Source organism: Natator depressus, chromosome 1 (assembly GCF_965152275.1).
Source record: "Natator depressus isolate rNatDep1 chromosome 1, rNatDep2.hap1, whole genome shotgun sequence".
Taxonomy (NCBI): Eukaryota; Metazoa; Chordata; order Testudines; family Cheloniidae; genus Natator; species Natator depressus.
The window spans coordinates 43,360,646-43,387,569 of record NC_134234.1 but is presented as its reverse complement, the minus strand read 5'-3'; the positions used below and the strand labels follow the sequence as shown (position 1 = coordinate 43,387,569).

The 26,924-nt window shown below is 44.5% G+C and overlaps 1 protein-coding gene across 1 annotated transcript; it reads right to left on the bottom strand.

The window, feature by feature from the left end:
• Positions 1–12,241: 12,241 nt before the first annotated feature.
• On the bottom strand, positions 12,242–19,470 carry SHISA2 (shisa family member 2). Its single transcript, XM_074958606.1, has 2 exons — positions 19,167–19,470; positions 12,242–16,688 (listed from the first exon to the last, which is right to left on the bottom strand). Exons 1-2 carry the CDS (start codon positions 19,468–19,470, stop codon positions 16,135–16,137), a joined length of 858 nt encoding a protein of 285 aa, XP_074814707.1. The 3' UTR covers positions 12,242–16,134.
• Positions 19,471–26,924: the final 7,454 nt, after the last annotated feature.

The following is a 26,924-nucleotide window of genomic DNA, read 5'->3' as shown; positions in this document are numbered from 1 at the left end:
CAGCCATGCACTTGGTAAACACCCTGGGGGCCGTGGATAGGCTGAAAGGAAGGACGGTGAATTGAAGTTCTGTTGATTGACCACAAAACGAAGGAAGCATCTGTGCGCTGGGTAGATTGCAATGTGGAAGTATGCGTCCTTCATGTCGAGGGTGGCGTGTACCAGTCTCCTGGATCTAAGGAAGGAATAATGGTCCCTAGTGAGACCATGCGGAACTTCAACTTTAACATGAATGTGTTGAGTCTGCATAGGTCCAGGATGGGCCGAAGCCCGCCCTTGGCCTTGGGGATTAGGAAGTAGCGGGAGTAAAAACCCCTGCCCCTTGACTCGCTTGGAACCTTCTCTATCGCCCCCACAGCTAGGAGTGATTGGACCTCCTGTAGAAGGAGGTGCTTGTGAGAAGGGTCCCTGAAGAGGGACGGGGTCGGGGGCGGGGGGAAAGCAAATTGAAAGGAGTAACCCCTTTCCACCATGCGTAGGACCCAACGGTCTGATGTTATGTGAGATCACGCATGGAGGAAATGGGAGAGACGATCTTGGAAAGGTGGGGAAGGATCCTGAATGGAGACTGGTGCTCAGTCCTTGGGCGCACCTTCAAAAGTTCTGCTTAAGCCCTGGTGATGGCTTGGGAGGGCCTTGGCCTTGGCTGGCTTGGTGGCCAGTTTGTTTTTTTCTACCACCTCGGCCGCGTCTTCTAAAGAAGTCCTGTCTTGGCTGAGGGGGAGGGTAGGACCTCTGAGGCTGTGGTCTGAAGGGCCTTCTCTGCGTTACTGGAGTATGCATTCCCAGAGAGCGCATGATAGTTCTCGAGTCCTTCGGACTCTGCAGCCTAGAGTCTGTCTTCTCGGAGAATACGCCCTGGCCATAAAATGGCAGGTCCTGGAGCGTCTGCTGCAACTCTGGTGGTAAGCCAGAGATCTGCAGCCACGAGATGCAACGCATGGCTATGCCTGAGGCCAGGGTCCTAGCCACCAAGTCCACCGCATCCAGAGAAGCTTGTAGGGAGGTTCTGGCCACCTTCTTGCCCTCCTCTACTAGAGCCCAAAATTCCTCTCTGGACTCCTGTGGAACCAACTCTTTGAATTTCTCCATAGAGTGCCACGAATTACAATCATCGGCTCAGGAGTGCCTGCTGGTTGGCCACCCTGAGCTGCAAGCCTCCGGCCAAGTACACCTTGCGCCCAAAAAAGTCTAGGCATCTAGTGTCCTTTGATTTACGTGCCGGGCCTGCTAACCGTGCCGTTCCTTCTCATTGACCGAGGCCATGACAAGGGAGCACGGTTGGGGGTGCGTATAGAGGTACTCGTACTCCTTTGAGGGGACAAAGTACTTCCTTTCCGCCCCCTTGGCCGTAGGTGGAACAGAGGCTGTCAATTGCCAGATTGTCTTGGCATTGGCCTGTATAGTTTGTATGACTGGGAGGGCCACCCTGGACAGTGCCTCTGCTGACAGAATGTCAACCACCGAGTCCTCTACCGCCACCATCCCCTCTACCTGGAGGTTCATATTGCGCACCACCCTGCAGAGCAGTTCCTGTTGGGCGTGGAGGTCCATAGGAGGAGGGCCCGAAACCGTAGTCCCTGCCAGTGCCTCATCAGGCGAGGGTGAGGAAGATACCCCCGGGACTAAGAGATCCTGCATGAGGTCCTCTTGTGGAGGATCTTGTTGCCCAAGGTCCACCACGCTAGGGGCGTGGGCCTGTATTGGCACTGGAGCAGTCACCTCAGAACCCCCTGGGAGGGGTGGGTGGTGAGACACAGTGGCCTCTGGTACTTGGGGCTCTGAAGGGGCGGAACGGGAAGCCCCCGAAGGAACCCCTTGGGCCTGATGGTATGCCCAGGGGGTCCAAAAAGACCACTGTGGAGGTCCTTGGCCCGGGTCCTGGCCTTCGTCCAGCCACTGGCCTGCACCGTTCTCACCCTGGTCCTGTGGTGTGGTGGCCACCTTGTGAGCGTGACAACGTGGAGGCGGAGCGACATGGCCAAGGCGGTGCTGAATGTGTCGGCACAGAGTCCTCTGGTGCTGTACAGTGCCGTGGTGCCTGGTGGGGACCGGTGGCGTGATGCAGAATGGTACCGAGACGTCGATTGGTGCCTGCGGTCGTATCGGTACCGGGAGCCTGATCTGGATCTCGATGACGACCTCTGGCGAGATCAGTGCCAGGATTGGCTCCAGGTCGAGTGCCGCTCTGACTGGTACCAGGAGCGGTGCTGGGAGTCCGATTGGTACCGGCTGTACTGCGATTCGGATCTCCGCAAGCTGGAGCAGCGTCGCGAGTATGACCGGTGCCAATTATGAGATCGGTGCCGGGACTGTGAGTGACGCCGTGAAAGGTCCCAGGACCAAGATTGGGACCAGGACCAGTGCCATCCTGCTTCACTTGGCAACTGCGCTCCACAGTTCCAACGACCGTCACGGGCGGCAAGAAGGAACTGAGGGGGCGCTGGGTCGGCTGGGGCATATATCCGGTGCCATGAAGGCGCCACTCCAGGGGGCACCTCAACCCACCCACCGAGTGTTGCTGGGGTAAAAATCTTCCGACGATCATGCACGCGGCGCGCGCACACCTAATTGGAATCGATATGAGCAAGCACTCAAAGAAGAACAGTTCACTACACTCAAACAAAGCTGTTGAGCTAACTATTCTTCCCTGTTACTCAGGCCTGGTTTAACACTAAAAAGTTAGGTCGACCCAGGTACTTCGCTCAGGGGTGTAAAAAAATCCACACCCCTGAGCAAGGTAGTTAAGCTGATCTAACCCCCGGTGTAGACAGTGCTCGGTCGATGGAAAAATTCTTCTGGCAACCTAGCTATCCACCTCTCTGGGCAATGGATTAACTGCACCGACCAGAGAACCCCTCCCGTCTGCATGGGTGGCTGGAGTACCACAGTGGCACAGCTGCAGGGCTGCCGTTGTGCCGCTGTAGCACTTCAGGTGGAGACAAGCCCTCAGTGTGGATAGCAGCAGCCACCTACACATTTTTTATGGGAGGAAGGCGACTGGAGGAAAAGGAATTTAAAAAATATATATATATTGGACTTATCACTGGGCTGAAAAAACCCCTTGCTGCTCTTGAAAGGGAGCCACTTCCAAGCAAATTAATTTAGTATTTTAGCCAGAAAAAAATTAACATGAGCCTACTTTTCTATGACTGTAGACGCAAAAACCAATATCCGGATGCAGCTGATGGGACAAGCCGAAGGACAGCTTGACACAAAACTGCACCATCATCGCAGGTCATTATACCCGATTCCTAATCTCTGAATATCTTGTACACATGCCATTAAAAAATCATGTACAATGAATATAAAGTATTATATATACCTAGTGAAGGTAGCTATTTTACTTTAAAATGTAGAGCCTAATTCTGACTTTATTATATTTACACCTTTAAAACTCCATTGACTTCAACAAAGTTGCTGCTGACCTGCACGGGTGCAAGTGAGAGACGACCCGAATGTACAGAACAATACACAAACTGTCTAGTGTCTTGAATCAATACGAGTCATTCTCGCAGAGTAAATATTGAGGGAATTAGCAGCTGCTTAAGACAATATTTACCTTTTGGGTAATAAATCTTATTAGTGACTTCAAAATAAATCAGCATCCTCACTTACATCCTGTAAATTGTCGGCCAGACTCAACCTAGGCATAAGTGGGCACAATTCCATTGATGTCAGTGGCGTTTGTTGCCCAGCTGAATTTGGCTCTGTGTCTAACAGTCTCAAACACTTCACTAGCTCTTTCCCTCAGATCTCAAAGCACTTGGCAAACTTTAATGAACTAAGCCTTCTAACATCTTGGGAGACTGATAAGCATTTTCATCTCTGTTTTATGGATGGGAAAGAACAGGTCCAGCGAGGTGAAGTGATTTGCCTAAAGTCACAGACCCAGGTATGGAAGACTGATTTCCTTATTCCCATTGCAGTGTTTTGAAGGTGACTAATAAAGGAAAAATATTTGCGGTTGTGCTCTTACATGTTTCTTCATTAATTATACCGAAGGGCCTGAAAGGTTGGTGGTTGGTTTTTTTTAAATTTATTTTTCTACTTGATTTTTACCTTAGAGATATCAAGTCTTTACTTCCTTAGGTTTGCTGAAGATTTCCTTGGCACCGAGAGAAAAGGAGTGAGTTTTCTCAGCCCTTAATTGAAGAAAGGCTCCTCTTTAACAAAGAGGCTTTTTATTCCCACTCTTTGTTGGGCGTCTGGATTAAGTAGGAATTAAAAAAACAAAACAGAGCTTGAAGTCTGAATAAAATAAACCAACCATTTTACTTAACCAAGCTTCAGTTTCTTTGCCTTCTGATGTCATAATCCTACTAGTATTCCAGGTACCCATGAAAAATGAGGTAGAAAAAACTTGATGTAAAAAATGAGATTGTTATTAAAACAAACAGCTTGCCTTACAGACCTTCCTTCATTACACACCCTAAAGAAGCAAAAAAGGGAGGAAAAAAACCCACAACCCCTTTTCCTTTGAAGTTCACCTTTAACTACTGGATCATGAACTTTAGAAGACAACATCCTAAAAGTTGCTGTTAGGAATGTTGTCTGCACATTGGAAAACATAATCAAGAAGTCCCAAGGGAGATGGTAAATACTAAAAGTAAATAAAATTAACCAATGCCCCTGGCCACACCAGCACAATCCTGAAGGTACTTTGTCTCTTGGCTATTTGCCAGCTGTATGCTAGTACAGCCAGGAGTTTTTTTGTAAATGAAAATGAGGGAGTAGCAGGAGACAGCCTGCAACACCACTAGTAAGTTTTCTGCCATTGCAAGTGAAACAGTTGCCTTCTTGCCATTAGTTTTTGGCTAATACCAGTTGGAAAATCTTGACAGTAGAAAGTCTAATGTTAATGTATTGAATGCCTGCACATACTTTTACAATGCAGTGTGACGTGTACAAGACACCACCCTTTTTAGGCAGCTTCTTCATGTCCCCAAACCAGGACACATTGCTGCTGTCACATATAAAGACCACTTCTAATAAGCTATAATTGTCAGTGACTTGAATTGCTGTTTAGGATAGAGTTCATGGTATATTATTAACCTGAATAAAACAGCACCAACCGATACCTCTGCCCCATTTGTTTATTTTAGGGTTAGCTAATGGAGCAACTACATGTTGGGTATGCATATGGCAGCAGATCTCCTCAGCTGAGCTGCAATGCTTCCAGCCCTAACCCCCTTGCTTACTAAGGAGGGCGATCTGGAAAGTTTATGTAATGCAGAACAGACAAACATCCAAAGGACCCTGTGGGAGTGAGTGGTTGGGTAACACAGGAAAACAAGAGCCAGAGAAGGAAATAAATGATGCCCAGAGTGGAGGCGGGGGAGAGGGACATGAGGGGTGCATGCCCCTGAGCACCACTAGCAAGCAACATGAAAAAAGCCCAAGATCAGTGTGTGGGAGATTCTTCCAGATATAAAGAACAAATTGAGCCAGGCAAACGTGATAGCTTTTTTGTAATCAAATTACAAGATCTGTGGGTGCAGGGAAGGCAGTGGATGTACATTAACACCTCGCTAATCCATGCTGTGGTAAACCTGTGCTGAAAGTGGATTTCCAGGTTTGCACTTTCCTTTTAACATAGAATAGATCAACAGAGGTCTATGGCTGGTCTAGAAGCAGGGACAGTTCACGTGCCTCCATGCTCTCTGCAGGCCAACCAAAGAGTGACATGTCACCCCAGCCCTGCCCTGGCATGGGTTAAAGTCCTGAGATGAGGTTACTTATGTTACTGCTGCTGCTGAGCTGGAGGGATCAAGCTTTTTATAGGAATAGACAAGTAGCTGGTAGAGAGGTCTTCAGAAAGACCATCTCTGCTGCCTCACTTGTTTCCTTAAGAGCTGCTGCTTTGGAGGCAGCCATTGCCTTAGTCTGTCATTCAGTCCAGCCATGGAGGGTGTATATTATATATTAATTAATTATATTATATTATATTATATTATATCCTTCCTCTGAAGTATCAGGGATGTGCACAGCTGGAGATGGGACACTGCACAGGGTTCTAAGGTGACACTGACCAGTCTCTCTCTGGCTGGTTCTTGCTCACATGCTCAGGGTCTAACTGATCACCATATGTGTGGGTCGGAAAGGAATTCTCCTCCCTCACCTCCGGATCAGATTGGTAGTGACCTTGGGGAGAGGTAGAGGGTTCACCATCCTCTGCACTGTGTGGGGGTGGGTCACATGGCTGGATTATCTGGGTATTTCTCACTTAATAATTTCTCTGCCTACCAGGGGCCTCGGGCACTGGTGCCCCTCAGTCCCTCCTATTCTCAGCCTGTGCCACATAACATTCCAGGTTCCTCAGGGCTGTAATACTTTGGTCTCATTTCAGTTGCTGGGTTTGGTGTGTGGATGCTCGTGGCCTGTGATGTACAGGAGGCCAGACTAGATGATCTGGTGGCCCCTTCGGGCCTTAAATTCTACGACTCTATTTTAAAGATGGCTGCTACCTCTTGACCGAGGGGAAGGAACTTAACCCATTTGTGCCACCTCTTCTTTCCCTCTTAACGAAGGTTAGGAGGGCTCAGGGCTGTGGATGTCCTTTCCCTTCTGTGTGGAGGAAGTGGTGGCCAGTTTTATTTGACTCCCACAGCTGGTCTGAATACCCTGAGGATCCCAGATGCTCGTGGCTCCCTTAAAAGCTGCTGTTGAAGGGGAGGAGGGACAATGGAGGTTGCCTTTCTAATGGCCTCTCTCACTCCTGATAGCCTCACAGTGGCTGTTGGGTTCCTCAGCAGCTTCAGTGAGAATCAGCTCCCGCGCCTTTCAGCACCAGAATGCCAGAGAAGGAAGAGCACAGTAAGTTGCCCAGGTCAGGGCTGCAGCCATTCCTGGGATCAGGGATAACATGGAATTCCCTCAAATGGCATTACCCCCACTAGCCTTGAGTCAAATCACAGACCTTACTAGGCTGCAATGGGGCTCTCCTGTAAGTGTGCATTAATGAGTCCACTGTAGTATAGGCAGACATTTGATACAGTGCCTCAAACAATTGTATTTGAACAATTATTTCCATTTGCCTTGGGCAGAAACAGTGTCACATGGATTGAAAACAGACTGAAGAATTGCAAACAGCAGTCATTGACCAACAGCACCATGCCAAATTATGTGAGGGTGGGCAGTTAGCATAGTGACAGGCGGTAGGCCTGGTTTTATTAGGCACGGAACTGTAGTGAGCTAGAGGAAGGGTTAAACAGCACATTCATTCAATTGGCAAGTGATACTAAACAGAGAAGTGTTGCAGTTCCCATTGAGGACAGAGAAATAATACAAAGGGACCTACAGAGAAGTGAGAAATCTGAGCCAGAAATAATGAGATTCAGCTTGGAAAAATACAGGTGAATACATATGGGTAGTAATATTTAATAACAAATATTCAGTGGGAGGAAGATACTTGGAAAGCAGGAATTCTGAAAAAGAACTAAAGACTTGTCTACACTTAAATCTTAGGTCAACATAGCTACAGCATAAAAATTCACATCCTGAGCCAACCTAACCCCTGGCATAGGCACAGCTAGTTGACAAAGAATGCTTCCATGAACATAGCTACCATTGCTCAGGGAGGTTCTTGCAGAGACAGAAAACCCCCTTCTATCAGCACAGGCTGTGTCTATACTATAGGATTATGCTGGCATAGCTCAACTATACTGTTATGGTCTCCATAGTGTAGACATGGCCTGAGAGTGAACAGCAAATTGGATATTTTGAGAGAGAGGTACAATGGTGCTGTGGTTAAAGTACATGGCTGGGAGTTGAGATCTGGTTCACTCCTGACTCTGCAACAGGCTTCTTGCAGACACCTTAAGCAACATACTTAATCTCTTTGAGCCTCAGTTTCCCATAAAACATGGAGATGCCTCGTAAAAACTCCTCAGTTGTATATAATATTGGCTTTAAATGAGGTATAAATTCTTATTCTCCAAAAGTAAGTGGCTAATCAATGTGAAATTTCACACAGGTTTAGTTTTTATGTCTTTTGAATTTTCGCTGTAGTTTGTTTGATTTCTCAGGATATATTTTTAATAGCTAGGCTGCGTTGGGTTCTGGCTTAAATTTGTTCTTGGCAGGCCCACTTTTCACTGTTGTCTGATCTCTCTTAAAAAGCGTTCTGTATCTATGCAAAACTTCATAGAGGGTAACCAGATTTGGGCCAATGGGGAGGTTCTCTTTTATGTTGGATTTTAGGATAATTTTTAGCTGTTATTCACATTATAACTGGAAGTTTATATGCTCTACATCTGATTAACTGAGGCTGTTTGCTTGCAAGCCTGATTGGTTGACTGGTGGCAGAGGTACTGGGCACATGCCAGCCCAACTGATGTGAAGAGCTATATTTTCTGTCAGATTTTATTCCAACAAGGAAGGATTTATGTGTAGCTGTTGATGGATAAAATGATTCCTAGCTCCATCCCCCCAACCCTCAGTGAAAATGCCACCAATAATTAAACCTTTAAAACTTTTAGGAAAGTAACACACACATACACACTAACCTTTGTTGTGAAGCAGATGGTGTTGGTGTACACACGTTTACCTGACACAAGTCGCAAAAGCAAAAAGAAATTAAAAGTTGAGTCACCTAACAGTACATACACTCCACCACAGGCCCACACCTGACCATACCACAATTGCCGTACACCACAGGTCATGCACCACAACTGTAACTCAGCTCCCTGCTCCCCGTTTACTGTCCTGCACACACACTTTACCAAACTACCCACTCTCAACACAATCACTACACCAAATAGTCACAACTGCTAGGGTTGGCAAACAATCTAGTGAAGCAGTATGTGCAGAAAGGCAAAAGGGGGACAGAGTTAAGGTTGTGGTGTGTGTCTGTGGCATACGGTAGTTGTGAGATGGTCAGGTGTTGGAGTAGGGAATGTGGTGTGTTAGGTGGCATAACTCTTGATTTCTTTATGTTTGTGGCTTTGAGTCAGGTGCATGTGCAGAAAGCCTAACTGCTTCACAATTAAGCTTTGTGTGTATTAATAGTTTTTATCTATACCATTGGGTATTATAGGATCACTTCATTAATGCTTGCACAATGCTTTAAGATTCTTCAAGAGGCTATGCCAAAGTACTACTTTATGGAATTGCAATGGTATATAGCAGTTCAAACAGCCAGAATGAGGCTAGACTGCATATAAAGAGGCATTATGCCATGGAACAAGCAACAGTTCCTTCCTGTGTATCACTGGTGGGGCCACATCTAGAATAAGGTTTGCACTACCTGGTATCTCTGCACCCCCAGAAAGAGGCCATGCCACAGAGAATTTTATAGAAAAGCAACTTAAATAAGTAACAATTTATTTACAAAGAAAGGATTAAAAGAATTATGTCAGTGTATCTCTGGTAACTCTTGACTAAGCGAGGACATAAATCTAAAGGGTGTAAATATAAAGGAAAGAGGAATTATTTAGGGTGGTCTGAAAAGGTAAAACTGAGTAATGAGATCAAACTGAGCAAACAAAAATGCAGGCTCAGCACTGGCAGGAGGAGGGACGAGATGACCTAATGGTCTTTACCATTTCTTGATTTTTTTTTTATGAGTCTGTGTGGCTGCTTATGTATTTACATGCTATATAGTTGGTCTAGAATAGCTGATGTATTTAAAACCTAATAATTTATCCTTTCTCAACACAAAAAAGAAAAACTAGACATCAGTCTGCAACATTTGAAGTTAAAGGCTGATGTTTCAGCCTTAAGTCAAGCCATTGGGCCCACTTCAACTTTACTATGGGCCCAGTTCATCTTTACTATGGGCCCAGTTCAACCCAATAAAAGTCTTTCCATTGACTTCAGTGGAAATTGGACTGGGGCTTCTGCCCGATATCCAGCTGGCCTAGTGGTCAGGCAGTGGCTCCACAGTTCTCTTCAGTCTGTTCTGGAGGGGGTGGCCCTGACAAGTCATTGGCAGGCCTCAGTCCCTCCTATGTGTCCCTTCTTCTCCCATTGGAGGAGGAGGAGGAGGATCAGGGTAGCGGGACCTGACCTAAGGCCCTGAAGGGTTGTTGCAGTGTCCAGACCACTTGTTGGTCCACCCCAATTTACATCCCCACAGTTCACTTCCTAACAGTCTACTCCTCCTCCATTTAGGGCATGGTCATAGTATTAGAGATATCAGTTTAGTCTGCCAGGGAGACAGTGCCCCATTCTCCAGGGCCTCTCATGGCTCCCAACTCCAGAAGGTCCAGAGAGGGTATGGATCACTGCTTCTGGAGGGGCCTTAGTAATGTTGTAATCACCTATCTCACAGCTCCAAGCATCAGCCTCACTTCCTGGTGCAGCCTGTATCTCCTGCATCTGCCCTACCAGAGCCCTTTTAAATTGTCCCTCCAGCTGGAGCATTGCCCTGCAGCCGTTGAGATGCAGGGCCTCAGCTAGCCCAAAATTGCCTAATACCTTGTTGTGATTTAGCGTGGAGTCTGTCAACCCCATCACAGGCCTACAAGAGGGAAAGACAGAGGTTTAGCCCCTGTTGGGTTTTGTCACGGTCTTCAGTGTGAATATTGTATGTGGTATTTGGCTTTTTAGCTGTAACAGGAGCAACATGGCTAAAACAACACACAAAGCTGAGACATTTTACCCCTTTTTGATATTTAAGGATGGGAGTGTTAGCTATATACAGTAGTGTGTGTGTGAATTATATATATCTATACACACACAAACACATACAAATTCCTGGACATTTGTCACATCAATATCTGATAGCTACTATAGTCCTCTAAATTCTTTCAAGTTACAATGTTGAAAATAGTGCTCTTCTTTCTGAGCTGTACTAAAAACACCCCACAAATTCTGACTACATAAATATCTAATACTCTCTAAATAAGTAAACAAACCTGGCTTAGCACTAAAGAATAGTTGCCTCCCTTACCTTTCCAACTTCAGTAAAAAGTGTAATAATTTGTGCTCTCACGCCTCATTTTGAAAGCAATTTACATCTGCTCTGCTCTCAATTCTTAACTGCAAGAAAAGATCCAATTTACACATCAGAAAAATTATTGAACTATTGATCTGTACGTTGTTGTTCTGGGTAGAGTCAGTAAAAAATAAGAGGCTTTTTTTTTCTGGAGAAAATTGTGATAAAAAAACAAAACAAAAGATGTTTGTCTAAAATTTCCATAAAACATTTTGATTTTTTTCAGCTTAATTTGAATACCAACATTTTTCTTGCCAAAAACTGAAATATTTTCATTTTTTTAATGAAGAATTAAGATTTTCCACAGAAAGCAGGTATTTTTGTGACATTTTTATTTAGTCAAAACCCCAATTTTCCATTGAAAAAGTCATGATGGAAAATTTTCAGCCAGCCTTACTTCTGAGCATCCATCAAGCTAACATGGTCTCCACAAACCATGAACCACTCCCTCTGCTAGCTTTTTGTAATAGAATGTTTTTACCCAGTGCCTATAATCTCTGAAGAGTTCTGAATGCTTTTATATTTCAGATATGTACCAAACCCACTCAACCAAGGTTGTGTAAATTCTCCCACACTGTTCTTTCCCATTTCTCAGTCAACAGCATTTATAAGTGACAGGGTCCAATTTCCTATTAATTCAATTTTTTCCTCCTTTGCTTCCAGCAGAACATCTGCCCTGCTTCTCATCACAAATGTCAATAATCTCTATGCCAGTCTAACCAACATCTGGAAACTGAATGAAGTAGCAAGCACCAGGCATTCAAAATCCTAGTTCTAGTCTCAGACATTGGAGTGCCACTGTACTGAAATGTGCCACTTTACCACAATGGAATTTTTGTAGTATTTAGAAAAAATATTTTAACTGGCAAAGGATTACTGACTTGAGTGAAAAGTTTCATCTCAGTTTAGGAAGGAAAGGGAGAAGGCATAACATTTTACCATGAAGTATTAGAAATAAATGCTTAGCTGATAAATATGATCATAATAAAACATTTCCTCTTTAAAAAAAAATTCCACAGTAATTACCCAAAATTAAAGCTTTTTCATCCCACCTTTTGGTAACTTTTAGACCATCAAGAAACAGGTAGCTCTGTAATTCCACCCTTTAACTCTGAGGAGCTGGTAAGTTATTATGGAACAGAAAGCAATTGTGGACACATCTGCACCATTTGCACATGATTACTTTAAGTGTCATTTTAATGAAAATCTGTAGATTTAAAACTAATCTCAAAGCAATTGTCTACCATTATTACAGAGATTAATATCACCAGCAACAGCTATTGTTTCTTCATCACTAATTGGGCATTCAAACTAGAGGTTAAGAATCTGTCAAAACTTAAACTGAATATATCACTTTATAACACCTTTTTCCCCTGTAGAGAGGAAAGTACTGACTCTGTTTCTGCTACAGATGTAGTTAATGGCAAAGTGCCCAGAGAATTCAATAGAGGCAGGATTGGTCCAGTGTGTGATCTTGCCAGATGTAGATTGTAACATGGAAGATTTTAGATGACTTGCATGCAGTTGGGAGCTAGAATACAGTACCCTTCCATGACAGACAGCTCAGACCCTAATCAACAAGGTACTTAAGCAAGTGCTTAAATTTAAGTACCTGAGCAGACTAACTGAAACCAGTGGGGACTACTCACATGCTGAAGTCCTTTGGTGAATCAGTACCCTCGAAAGGGAGCACCATTTTCAAATTAATTCAAGGCACAGAAACTGTCCTTTGATTTATAGTTTTGATTTATACAACTACCTGCAGTTGGTGGTTCTCTCAGATTTAAAGCTGCTCTGTAACAGAATGCATGTATTATGGACCAGATTCTGCCACACTAATTCAATTACACTTTGAGTTTCTTTAAGGTGTGAGCATGAGGAAGAATGGCATTTTCCAATATCATTTTTTATTCTTTTAAATCAAATTTAAAGGATCAAACTTTATTGTTTGCTAAAATATGGAGCATTTGGCTATTCATTAGAGAGCTAGAGAGCTGTGCTTAGTAAAGAAAACTAAGACAACTGAAGAATATCTTATTAGTTTGACAGCAATAAAAAAAATCACACCATAAAATATTTATTAAGAAGCAAAGGGTTTTTTTCTTCATTTGTAAGAAACACTTTATGTAAAGTGCCCTGTAAGAGATTTAAAAACTTTACCAAATGTTAACATTGATTTTACATTATTATACACAAGATATAAAACACCACATCTCACAAACTTCCTTGTATTACAACTCAGGGTTTGTTTTTTTTCCAACAGTTGTAAATTAATTTCTACATACTTAAATTTAACTTAAAATTTTTAAACAAGTAAACAATGTACAAAGAGATTCACCTGAATTTCATAAATCAGAGCAGGTGTCCTTAACAGGGCATGTGCAATGAATGCAGTGCATTCTGGGAGAGAGAGAAATAGAGAGCTAACTTTATTCACAGTTGAAAAAGCTAACATCAGGCTGTGGGAAACTGTCTTCCGGAAAAGAAACAATGGACCTGATCCTGTGAGATGCTGAGCACCTTTAATTCCTTTTGAAGCCAACAACAGTTGAGGGCATTTAGCCTAGATCTAAAGGTATTTAGACATTGCTCTGCACAGCACTGAAAGGCCTAGTTCCTCAAAGGTATTTAGGTGCCTACTTACCATAGGAGTTGGGTGCTCAGGTGCTTTTGAAAATCCCACTAATTGTCTAATATCCTTAAGACTTAAAATGCTGAGCAGACCAATGTCTAAATACCTTTAAAAATTTGGGTTTCAATGCTTTGTAGGAGGTACCCAGCACTTCTCAAGATCAGCCCCAATCTTTTCTAGTCAAAAGAAATAAAGTGGCTCAAAGGATGCCTCTTTCTTAAAAGTTATACATGCTGTACTATTGTTATGGTATCAGCCAACAGCAGCAGACCTGATGTAAAATACCTACTCTTTTTCTTATTTCAGTGGTAAAGAACATCGCTTCCTTTTGCCTTTTTGTGTTGCATGTTTACAGATAAACCATTAGACCTGACATACAGTCCATGTAACAAAATTGTTAGTATCTGATTCATTGCAACATAAAGAATCAGTATCAGACAATAAGAAAACATTTTATCAGTTCTAGTCTGGTTAAAGCAATTTAATGTTTTCAGTATGCCCTCAATACTATACTGTCATTCCAAACATAAAGAACAAATTGATTGAAATGCACAGATTAATTTAAAAACGATGAAAGCAGCCTTAAAGACATTGCTGGTTTTGTTTTAAAGTAGTATGAAATGCACGTTACAATTAACACAGATTATTCCTTGTACAGTAAAAGCTTTTTCATCCGGCATGCTGAGGGTGTGGGGGGTGCCGATAAGTGAAAAATTCAGGTTAACTAAGAGGGAAAGAGTTTGGGTGCAGGGCTGGGGGTTGGGGCACGGAGGGAGTGTGGGCTCTGGGAGGGAGTTTGGGTGTGGGAAGGGGCTTGGGGCAGGTTGGGACACATGAGGGTGTGGGGTGCTGGATCCAGGGGGCGCTCACCTCGGGCACCTCCCTGCCAGCGGCAACCTGTCCCTGCTGCTCCTAGATGGAGGCTGAGCTAGGTGGCTCTGCACACTGCCCCCATCCTGTCCCGAGCACTGGCTCTGCAGCTCCTATTGGCCAGAAACCGCGGCCAATGGGAGCTGGGCAGGGGGGCACGGACAGAGGCAGCACGCAGAGTTCTCTAGACACGCCTCCGTCTAAGAGCAGCAGGGACAAGTCGCCGCTTCCAGGGAGCCACATGGAGCCAGGTAAGGAGCCCGTCAGCCCCATGCCAACCAGACTATAAACCGGACTTTCTATGGAGATTAGAAATGCCAGTTTATAGAGCTTTCTGGTTGGTACAGGGCTGGTTAACACAGCTTTTACTGTATATTGGTTGCTTCTTTAAACTCAGGAGATTATCTATTTTATCACAAATGGAATCAAAAGTTTTAGTGCAAAGTCACCCTCTGCAACATGCCATCTGCTTGAAGGCTTAAAGATTTCTACATTGTGCAGAAATATTTCATTTATAAAGCAATTATACAAAATGAAAAGCTATTAGGACTTGAGTGTTTTGGTTGTTCTTTTGTTTATTTTCAACACAAATAACAAAAAATAGTATTTCCAGAAACTGACTCCTAGTCTAGCTGTGCAAATCCTTCCAAATTCAATTTGGATTGGCACTATTTTAACATCAGAACTGGTCAGCAGGCCCTGGAGTTCAGAAAGGTTTGGGTTAGAATGAATCCCATTTCCCATGGTTGAATTGCATTATAAACCCATGGGCAAGATCTTGGTTTGACATGTTTGTGCACATTCACACAGGTTTATGTTTCACAGGAAGTGGGATTAGTAGCCATATTTGAAGATACTACATGACCTTTCTCTGCAAGCACAGTTCAAACTTGAAATGCACAGGACAATAGTAGTATCAAAGATTTTGATCAAAGCAAGAACCTCATATCTGTTTTTTATTAAAGTTCATTGAGATAAACAAAGATTGTGCAAACCCCTATTGGTTCCTGAACATGAGTCAAACTCAAATCGAGAATGATTCCAAGTGCACTGGAAGTTTGAGCTGAATGTTTTACACACTTCTAATTCCTACATAAATATAAGGGACAAAGAAAATAATCTTGTGAAAAACTAAGAATAACACCTCATTCCACCTTGAACCTAAGGTGGGTAAGAAATCATAGGACTTGGTAGCAGGTTCCTAACTTACAATGATTGCACGGTTTAGTCTTCCATTGACAATGTGATTGTCTGTAAAGCAATATGAAATGTTGTAAAGGAGTTGGGAGAGAGGAGGAGAGGAGCGGTTTCTTAAATACTGTGATCTTGTACAGTGTAACAAAACTCTTTTTATGAAGTAGCCAAATGCTTTGACTGTGCCATACCTGAAGGGCACTTAATGGCTCAGGCATTCATCTCTCACACACAGTTATCTGAAATGCATATGCATCTTCAGCATAATCCATTGCCACTATTAATCATGAACTGGAATGGAAGCATATCTGGAAATGGTAATTCAAAGATATCGTTACACAGTTTTTGGCAACTGAATCCAATGTAAAGAAATGGTTTAAAAACACTGACATGCATGAGTCTTTCAAAATTATTTACAAATGAGGTTCTACAAGCTTTATTCCAAAAGTATTTCTCCTCTGCTCGGCTTAGGTGCTAAAATATGTGATTTTTTTTTAAGTTACACAGTCACTGCTGGGTACATCTTCTGTTCACTATTCGCATGGGGATAGGGAGACTGAATCTGCCTGTATCCACTTTGCAGACCATCCAGGAAAGGTGGCACCGGGGTCATTGGCATAGAGTCATGTTGGACAGCATAACCTACATACTGTGGGTGCAGATACTGCCCTTGGTGTGGCACAATCTGGGTAGCCTGCTGGCAGTTCAGTACTGAGAAATTAGTAGGCATGTTGACATAGACATTATTCATGGTCCCTTCTGGCAAACAGCAGTTGGTCTGTGACCTAGTAGGGGGGGCTCTGGCACCTGAATTGGCACTGGAACTGGAGCTGGCAGCAGTACTTGATTGACGAGAGGATGAACCACGGGAGGTACTGGCACTTGGAATCATGGGAATAGTCTCCATCAGCCGATTACCTCCAGGTGCTCGGCTCTGCTGTGGCTCTTGCTTGGGTCGCAGGCATCTGCAGCAACAAGCTGCTACTAGAGACCCCAAGATGATAAAGGCAACAAAAACAGATCCAACTATAAGGAATGGCACATAAATGGGCACTACAAAAAGAAACAAAACCACTGTTATTAGGAGTTGCTACAAACGCCAAACCTAAAAAACAAAGTTATACAAAGAGAACAAGAGAATCCACTGCTTATTTCTTTCAGTCACGCAGCATTAATATACTCAAGTCCTCCAGGGAGAAGTGATTCTGGAAACTAAAACATTCCACTTGCTACTTTTAATAAAAGAGTACTAAAGAAAATACAGATGCTGCAAAAACTAATGGTTGGGATTTTCAAAGAGCTTAAATTGGAGCTCTGCCCACACTGAAAGGATGGCCCAGAGGTTAGGGTGGTAGGCTGGGACTTCCAAGACCTGGTTCAATTCCTTGTTCTACCACTGACTTCCTGTGTGATCTTAGGAAATTCATCAGTCTTTCTGTGCCCCACTTTGCTACTCCCCTTCCTCACAAGTTGTCTTAAAGACTATGAGATGCTCAAAATGCTACCAAAAAGGGGGACCACATCTCTCTTACACTTTTGCAAAGCCCAGCCAACATGGCTGGGACTCGTCCTTTTCATTTAAGACTGTCAGCCCCAAGACTTAAGTATTACTAACGCTTGAGATGGCATTACCTGACCACATCTACTGGAACTATTACTAATGAGATGTGCAGGATACAAGGTCAAGAGGACAAGGCTGCACTTCTTGAAGGTTAACAAGTGTATTCACAAAGACTAGTGACAGCTATCAGATCATGATGAGCAGCAAATAAATCTAATATGTGATTTTTAGAAAAAATGACTTGTTTTTAACGTGTAAATGGGAGTCATATCTTCACTGAAACTGGAATGGCTAACAGAGTCACTTACCAGGAATAATTATTAAACTAACGGCTGTTTAACCTCCCGTTTTTTGTAATTTTAACACCTTTTAACAAACAGTTTCTAGTATAATTGTTTATTTCTGCACTGGCCAAATCCTGTAGCTCTTTAGCAGGTGCCTGCACTTGCTACAGTCTGCAACACACACGTTTTCCAAGTCTGTCCTAATTATAACACCACTTCAGGCTAGTTCTAGTGTGTTCAGTATTTGTGTATGGCCAGCAAATGTGCTAGAGAGCCACTGAGGCTTTTCCCAAACAGCAGTAAAAAGATTAGTTCGTCCTTGACATTTAGTCATAAATACAGTCTTAAAAGGTGGTATCTAGGCTTGAAGAATATATACAATTAGACTATGGTGGTTGGTTAGAAGTCATTTTGAAATCCTGTGTAATAGAAGAAGTGAATTTTTACCCACGCAAGTTTATGCTCAAATAAATCTGTTAGTCTTCAAGGTGCCACTGGACTCCTTGTTGTTTTTGTGTAATAGAAGTTACTTTTCCTGAAACTGTTGTTCCCTTCCAATGTTTTTTTTTTCCCTTTCTTTTTTAATTGGAAGTGCAAAGTATACTGCTGCTATATAGGTCTGACACAACTTGTTCAAGACATTCTGAAGAAAAGTAGTGGTGTCATTTAAATAAATGCAGAACTTAAAAAACAATCAAAAATTTTGTCATTTGTAAAGTATCCAAACTCCTTGACAGTAACTTTGCTTTTTCCATGTTTCTGATTTTAATAGCTGCAAATGATGGACTAATTGACAAGTTTCTTATCTGGAGTCCAAACATTTGACATTTGTATTTCTGTTCTACTTTTATCATGACCCTGACAACAAACTGAGGATATTTGTGTGTAGGTCCTTCTGTTGTTGTTATAAAAAAAGGAAGTGTCTGATTTACATTTAAGGCAGAAACATATTCTCTTCCTTTGTCTCACTTTTCAACTGATCCTACTGCCAGAAGTATTAGTAATAAAAAATATGTGCTGTAAAACTAAGGGGAATTACCCATAACTACATGTGGATTCAGGATGACCAGCCAAATCATGGTCCCTCTGAAGTGCATGGCAAAACTCCTTACAGGTCTATTAACAACATCCCAGGTAGCAGTTAAAGGCTCAGCTGCCATAGGCAGGGCTGAAAATGAGGGGTTGCAGCTCCCCTCGTTAAAAGATGTGCTAGAGATGTAGGAATGTTTGCCAGTGAGCCCCTGCTCCCAAGAAGTCTCTACCCTCAGGGCTTGGGCCCAGGTCACTAGCCAATAGGCTGACGCCATTAACCCTGCAGGGCCGTGGCAGGCACTCGGTGCCCTAGATGGGCATTTCTTAGCCCTTTCGCCCGCGGGTGCTCTCAGACCTATGTTCAGGTACCTGTCAAGGTAGAGCCTGGGCTCACCATGACACCTGGCAGCCAGACTGGCTGGGGCCACTCTGGATTGGCAGTGCCAGCGCCTCCTTTTGCCAAGCCTGGCCGCCCCATAAGCATCCTCCCTTGAGGGGCTGAACTGCCTGCTCGCCTGGCTGCCCCGCGCCCACGGTGCGCAGCTGCCCAGCCTCGGCGCGCCGGGCTGCCCACGCCGCAGAGCCGCCAGGGGTCCGGGAGGGGGCTGCGCTGGGCCAGGCCGGGGTGGGGGCGGGGGAAAGGAAGCCGCCTACCTGCTGCGCCATCCGGGCCGTCTTTGTCCGGCCGGCCCTGCTCGTCTGCCCCCTGCTGCCGGTCGTTGTCGCACACGCCCTGGTCCAGCCTGGCCTCGGCGCTGGAGCAGCAGTAGCGCAAGGCGCAGCTGCCGCAGCAGATGGTGGCGTCCCCGCCGTCGAAGCGCTCCGGGCACTGGAACCCGTCGCGCCAGGCGCCCTGCGCGTCCAGCCAGCCGTGGCAGTACTCGCCGCTGGCCCCGGCCCCCGCCGGCAGCAGCCAGCCCAGCGCCGCCAGCAGCAGCCAGCAGCGCCCGCTCCACATGGCACCGCTCAGCGGCGGCGGCCGGGGCAGCAGCGCGCCCAGCAGAAAACTAAAAAAGGGGGGGAGGGTCCCCAGCACCCACGGGGCTCCTCTGCTAGCACCCCCCTGTGCAAAGGGGCGGGGGGGGCAGGGCTGGTTGTGGACACAGCACCCCGCTATGCCGGGGGCGGGGGGTCTCCTACTAACGCGGCTCTGAGTGGAGAGGGGTGAAGCATCTGATCGCAGGGGAGCCTAACACCCAGAAGCGGGGAGACCACGGGGCTCTTCTGCCGCCAGCCCCCCGCCAGGAAGGGGGAGTCGGAGGCTCTTCCCGAAGTGCCCGGCGCTCCGTGCTCCGGCGTTGGTCAGCCCAAAGGAAACCCACGGCCAGCCCCCAGGAGGCGGCGGCTGGATTGCGGTCTCTGCGGCTGGCGCCTGCCCCTCTCCAGGCACCCAGCGAGCAGACGGGGCGGCGGGTCTGGCGAAGCGCTTCACAGAGCCAGGACTTCCCACCCCATCGCTACCAGCTCGGCGGGGGAGCAATGGGGGGCTGGCCGCGGCCCGCCAGGGGCAGCCAGCCCGGGGCGCCGTGCCCGCCCGGCAGATCCACACGCCGGCGGGGGCAGCGATGCGGCAGGAAACTCCAGGAGCATCAGAGGCGGGACTGTCCCAGCGCCGGCAGAGCTCGACCTCCCGTCCGGGTCGCAGGGCCGAGCCCGCGGGGGCGCGGGAGGCTGCCCCGGGCTCCCCTGGCAGCCGAGCCGGGCCCCGAAGGCGCAGCCACTCGGCACGGGCGGCTGCTGTTACTCCGCTCCCTCGGCCCGGACATCCCGCTCAAACTTTCCTTTCATGGTTGGAAGCCGCATCCCAAGTGGGCACCGCCGGGCTGGAGGTGCCGCCGCTCAGTCCCTCTGCGCTGCTCCGCGGGGAAAGCCCCTGTCCCGACTCCTCCTTCACCTCGGCGCGCCCGCCGAAGCCGCCAGCCTGGCAGCGCCAAGTTACATCCCTCCGCTGCGGGGCGACACCCCCCGGGGCAGCGCGGCGCCCTCTTGGCTGCCGGCTGGGGGAGAGGGGCTGGTAGGGGGCGCGGAGCTGCCGCCCGGCGTGTGTCTCCCGCGGCGCCGCCCGCCCGGATCCTGGCTGTGCCGCTGGCTACTCGGCCTCGCTCGTCAGCCTGCGCAGCAGAAGCACCGGCGGCGGCCGCTGGCGCCCGGCCTGTGTCGCTCTCTGCTGGCCAGACAAGCAGCCACTGGGACTCGAGCGGCTCGCACTTGCTTTCTCAGTGTTATTATAGGCACCCAACACCCTCTAGGCGCGCATGCGTCTTATCCCAGCCACCCCCCTCGCCTTAGCCTCCTGCAAGGGGACAGGAGCGGGGAGAAGCAGCGTTTTATTGTCCTAGTTCAACTCCACTAGCCAGACATGCTCAATCTGACGGGGGAAAGCGAGCGGCTGGGGGAACCGAGCTGAATTTGCAAGGCAGGGTCTGCTAAATCAAAGAGCAGCTCAAGTGTCAGGCCACCCAATAGCAAGCGAAAATAAGGTTAAAAAACGAGGCAGCAAAATCCATGAGAGGATGAGAGGCTGCTTCCCAGCCTCGCTGAAAAAGAAGTTAAGGGCTTCTGGCTTAGGAAGACACTAGCTCATTCAGTTAAAAGAGACTCAGCTAGTAAAGCAAATAGCATTTATGTTAAGTCACCAAAAAAAGTTAAAGTGAATTTCAAAGTCTGACAAGAGGAAAACTGACAGTATGAAACTCAAAGAGTGACACTGTACTTACCCTGCCTTTGTGTTTACCTACTGCAGAGCGATCCTCACTGCTCTGACCTCTCATACTTAACCTACCTTAGGAGTCACAGAAAACCAGCGTTTGTTGTTTACTGAAGTATTTTTAACCTTTTTTTGTTTCATTTCCTTAATTGTTATTTTTATTACAAATCTGATATAATCTGAATGAGCACTAATACCCTAACATCTCAACCTGCATGTTATTTTCCTCAATTACCAGTAATATCTCCACCAGGCCACTGCTAAGTGTGTGAGGAGAATGATCCCTTTTCAAAATGCTTTGCAAACTTTACTTCTTAAAAGAAGCCACCTCTGTGGTGCAACAGGGCAACTGTTGGCAAGTATACAACACTGCATAAAATACAACCATTAACAGGTTAAAACTGCAGTGGAATTTAAGTAGGCAGAATGAACTTTACATTGGAATTTGGCTAGGAAACTGGTACTGACACTCCTAGTCTTGCAAAAAGTGCCATGGAATTTCTAATGAACAAAAGTAGTCAGGGTGCTAGTTTTATGTTTTCTTTGAAAGATGCACACCAGTACAATACCCTATAATGCTATGCAGGGACATTGATCCAGTGCTGATACAGGAGACGTGCCATCTATCAAGCCACTTATAATATTTTCTAAGCATCTTTTTGTTTTAGTCTTTTTTCCTTCAAGTCTTCCATCCAAAACCACCTATCCTGTACACAAACTGAGCAGATTACAACTTGAGATGCAGTGTACCTAGACAAGCTTTAAAGCATGTGTACTTTGTAGTTGAGAGGCTCTATCAGTTCATAAAGAGTTACTACAGGAATATTTAATTTAATAAAAGACTGATTTTTCTCCATCATACAAAACAGCATCTGACATTAGTAATTTCCCTCATATTCAGTGGTTTCTACACTTCATAACTTAACACTCACTTGTAAAAACACTTGTTCCTCTGGTGAGACTGTAAAACAAGTTTCAGGTGGAAGGAAATCTTTATGGCAAAGAATCTATATCTTTATCTGGGTATGACTGTATTATGATATTTTTTCCTTTTTCTTTATATTACCACAGGTCCCCTCCCCCCCAAGTACACTTGTCAAGTTTTCTGTATGTTATCTGTCCTTTTGGTTTTAAAATTAATACATGACAAAAAGTAATATGTAATCCCTGGAAAAAAGGAATTGTAATGAAGACTTGTAGTTAGGCCCTCTGCTCCCAGATGCTCAGCATGTGGTAAAATGTCTATCCCTGCACATCAGCTTCCGTGACTGGAGTTTTAGTGGAGAGAGCTCAAATAACATTTTTAACAAAATGAAATGGATGCAAATAATATAATCGTATATTTATTTTATCTTTCAGCTGTGAAATTAAAGAAAGTTGTTAGTGGCTCTGTGCGAGTGACAGACAAAACCATTACAGGTTTAAACAAGAGTCAGCTGTAGTCAAGAGATCAGCCAGTGGGATCACATAGTGGGCAATATATCAGGAAACACAATGTTCCATTAAGTTAGTTCTTTCATTTTTTAGAAAATTGGCATGGATATTACCAGTCTGCATTTTGATTATGAGATTACATTAAAGTAAAAAATATTTCCTTTACTAGAAGGAAAGAAAGCAACTGCGATAATTGCCATTCTTTCAGAATTCTACCTGACTGCAATAAAGTTGATTGCAAAATTCTATACATCTCTGAGATTTTTCAACTCGGCTTTTCTTAGTACTTTTGAAGCTAAGTTATCATCTTTCTTTAACTACCAAGGAAGTACTATACTAGCTTCATACGCTCCATTTTCAACCCCTCTATCCTTGAGTACTCCACTCACTTTCAGCAGTTCTCACACATGCTCCCAAATGGGTGTTAGTGTTCTAGTCAAATTCCAACTCAGGTAATTACATCCCATCTACCCACATTACTTCTGCAGTTTCAGTTGTCTACAGTGTTCTTCCTTATGTGCTGCCCTACAGTTTAGTAGTATTACTGTGTTCTGTAAAATAGCAATGCTCCCCTATAGAAGTCGCTGCACTGCAGTGGTGGGTGAAGAAATGATCCCTAACCGACCTCATTAGGGTATTATGAATCATAGTAAACATTTGCAAAGGGCTGTTAGTTATTTGGTAGAATTGCAGTGCCTGTAGGACAGATTCTATGACCATCCATAGTAACTAAGCTGCATTAAAATTGTACAGCTGAAAGAGAAGAAATTTGTGTGGATTTGAATTATGAGGGTTGTTGGTTCTATCTCAAAGACTGATCAGCACATCCCTGTAGCTCTTAATAAATTCTTTAGCATTTGCAATCTCTAGTGAGAGACACTGCTTTCTCTTTATACAAGCAGTCCACATCAGTCAGAGTGAGCATTACCCAAGCCAACTGTGTGTGAAAAACTACAGTGGGGCTAATGCAAGATAACTAGCCTTGAGGCACCGCAAAGGAAGGTGAACTGTCTACAGAGGGACTTAAGACCTGAGGGTTCATATCAGTAACTGGTGGCAATGTCATCCTGACAGACGGGAGTGAGAAAATAGCATCTGTCATGCCCCTGAATTCATTTAACTTCTCCCTGCATGTCCATTGTCTTTAATCCTACTTGAAATTATAGTCTCTTCTTAATAAGAATAGCAATGCCTTTACTCTCACATTTTTAGTGAGTAAAATATTTCTCCAGCTCATCCTCCAACTAGTTTGTCATGTTGATTGTCAGTATGGTGCATCTCTTTAAATAGCAGTAATGTAATTTTGTTGCACCAGATTCTACTTTTTGTTATCAGAGAATTAAGTCCCTGTACATTCATGGTGAAAACCTTTAGTCATATCAAAATAGTAAATATCTTCCAGCTTCAAATCACCTGTAGCGGCGATCTAGTGACCCAAACACATGACTAAGTACTAGGAGCTTCTGAGTTCTAATCTTGGCTGTTATACTGGTCCTATCCTTTGGCAAATCCCTTCCAGTTTGGGTGCTCACCACTTTGCAAGTTCAAGCCTATATTAGCTTCTGTCTGAAAAAATGAGAATACTAACTATTACTTGACAGGAGTGTGGGGAGGATTAAACTAGTTAATGGCTATAAAAGCATTTTGAAGATGAAGAGTACCAAACACACTCTACTAGTAAAAACATTAAAGACACACAAGATGAGGTAAATCTTCATTTTGGGCCTGATCCGGTACCCACTGAAATCAATGGGAATTCTTCCAAGAAGAATAGCTTGGCTTGGTAGCTTTCTTTAGTATTAAATGTCCTTTTTGAGAAAAAGGGAGTTGATTTTAGATGATGCCTATCAGGTTCTGTTGTTTAAGGTGGAATTTTTAAATGTATCTAAGTGACTTAGGAGCACAAAGTCCCTTTAAAAGCCATGGTATTTGTGCTCTTGAGTTGCTTAGGCTCTTTTAAAAATCTCATCCCAAATCCAATCCTGTTTCTTCTTAAGACAAAATGTGATGTATACACAGACAAGGGGGAGAAGGATGTATCACAAAAATATAATTTTTCTGGTGGGGTAAGCCAGACTTTTATTAAACAGGAAGCAAAAATTAGAAAGGTGGGATGAATAAAATGAAGCTGGAAATTGATAACAAGAGAACAACAAAAACCTTTGGGTTACATCTTTGAAGTTGCTTAGGACACAGACATGCAGATGGTAGCGTCATCTGGTTCTACGTTCTCATCTGGTTTGGCCAGAATGTCTTTTGGGATCAGGAAAAGGAAAGCCCAACAGCCCAGCACACGGGGATGCTGATCAATGTCATTTTGCTGCTAATGATGCTCTGCTCTCTCTCCCACACTTAAAGTTCACTCTCAATAAGTTGCCAAGGGCTCCATAGAAAAGAAATGTCAAAATAGGTGGCAGCTTAATACCCATCAAATGTGACCTATTCAAGATGAATTTCCTACAGTCCATATATGCCTCTTCCTCTCCTCTATAGAGTATATTCTGTTCTTAAAACAAATTTGTAATCTCACCAGAAGCCTTGAAAATCTTTTAGTTCAAACTCAGCATATTTCTCTGCCCTCTGCTTTCTTTCAATATCATGCTTCAGAAAACATTCATAGGTTAAAACAATCATCGAGACACCTTTCACCCACTACTAGCTGCACAAGAGAAAGGAATTATTAATTGCCATATTTTTTATGTGGACAATTTAAAACAAACTCAGGGCAGGGTTTAACACAACAGCTAGGTTCTATTCCAGTTTGAATATTATCAACACAATTATTAGCTAGATTCCTCTTGCTGAATATTTGTTGCTGGTGATGCATGAGGCAGAAAGAACCCAACTTGGCTTTCAGATTGCAGGTTGAGTTTGCAGGGATGCCAGTTAGAAAAGTATTTTTATTTTTACTCGTGAACTGAACGGATTGGATGTGAAAATTACTGAGGCAATAAATTTCAGAGTAACAGCCGTGTTAGTCTGTATTCGCAAAAAGAAAAGGAGTACTTGTGGCACCTTAGAGACTACCCAATTTATTTGAGCATAAGCTTTCGTGAGCTACAGCTCACTTCATCGGATGCATACTGTGGAAAGTGTAGAAGATCTTTTTATATACACAGACACCATGAAACAATACCTCCTCCCACCCCACTCTCCTGCTGGTAATAGCTTATCTAAAGTGATCATCAAGTTGGGCCATTTCCAGCACAAATCCAGGTTTTCTCACCCTCCGCCCCCCCACAGACAAACTCACTCTCTTGCTGGTAATAGCCCATCAAAAGTGACCACTGTTGTGAAGACAGTGGTCACTTTTGATGGGCTATTACCAGCAAGAGAGTGAGTTTGTCTGTGGGGGGGCGGAGGGTGAGAAAACCTGGATTTGTGCTGGAAATGGCCCAACTTGATGATCACTTTAGATAAGCTATTACCAGCAGGAGAGTGGGGTGGGAGGAGGTATTGTTTCATGGTGTCTGTGTATATAATGTCTTCTGCAATTTCCACAGTATGCATCCGATGAAGTGAGCTGTAGCTCACGAAAGCTCATGCTCAAATAAATTGGTTAGTCTCTAAGGTGCCACAAGTCCTCCTTTTCTTTTTGCGAATACAGACAAACACGGCTGTTACTAAGGAAGGGACTTTCCCCCAGAGAATCCTTTCCACTTTCTTTGCTGAGACCACTGCATGCTAGGACAGGGCTCTGGGAGTTTGTTAGTGGGATGTGAATACTCAGACAGTGCAGGGGTAATCAATAAAGCTCATAATTATGGGCTTCCCTAGTGAGTCTCCATGTATTGATTTAAAGTGCTCTTCATAACTGAGGACACAGCAGACTCCTGCTACAGCATAAAAGCAGGCAAGCAAAGTTAAAATGTTTGTTTTCAAAGTAGGAGAGTTGCATCTTCCTAATCCAATGACTATTTCTGCTATATCAAATTATTCCAAGCAACAATAAAATAGGGAGAGATCTGACCATCTCTTAGGCTCCAGAGGAGAAGAGGAAGAATTGCTCAGTAGGGGCCCATTCCTACAGTCCAAAGGGATTACACAATTAGGTTCTCTACCATTATACAAAAGATGTTTTGGTTGACTCTGACAATTAAGTTGCTGTGTTCCTCAGCCAATAAAAAAGCACAGCACATTAACAAAAGTAAAGTTTAATTTTTACACTTTCTATCTACCTAAGGTACTTCTATGGTCCCCATTACCACAATCTGTGAGCACCCCACCATCTTTAATGGGTTTATCCTCACAACACCCCTGTGAGTCAGGGA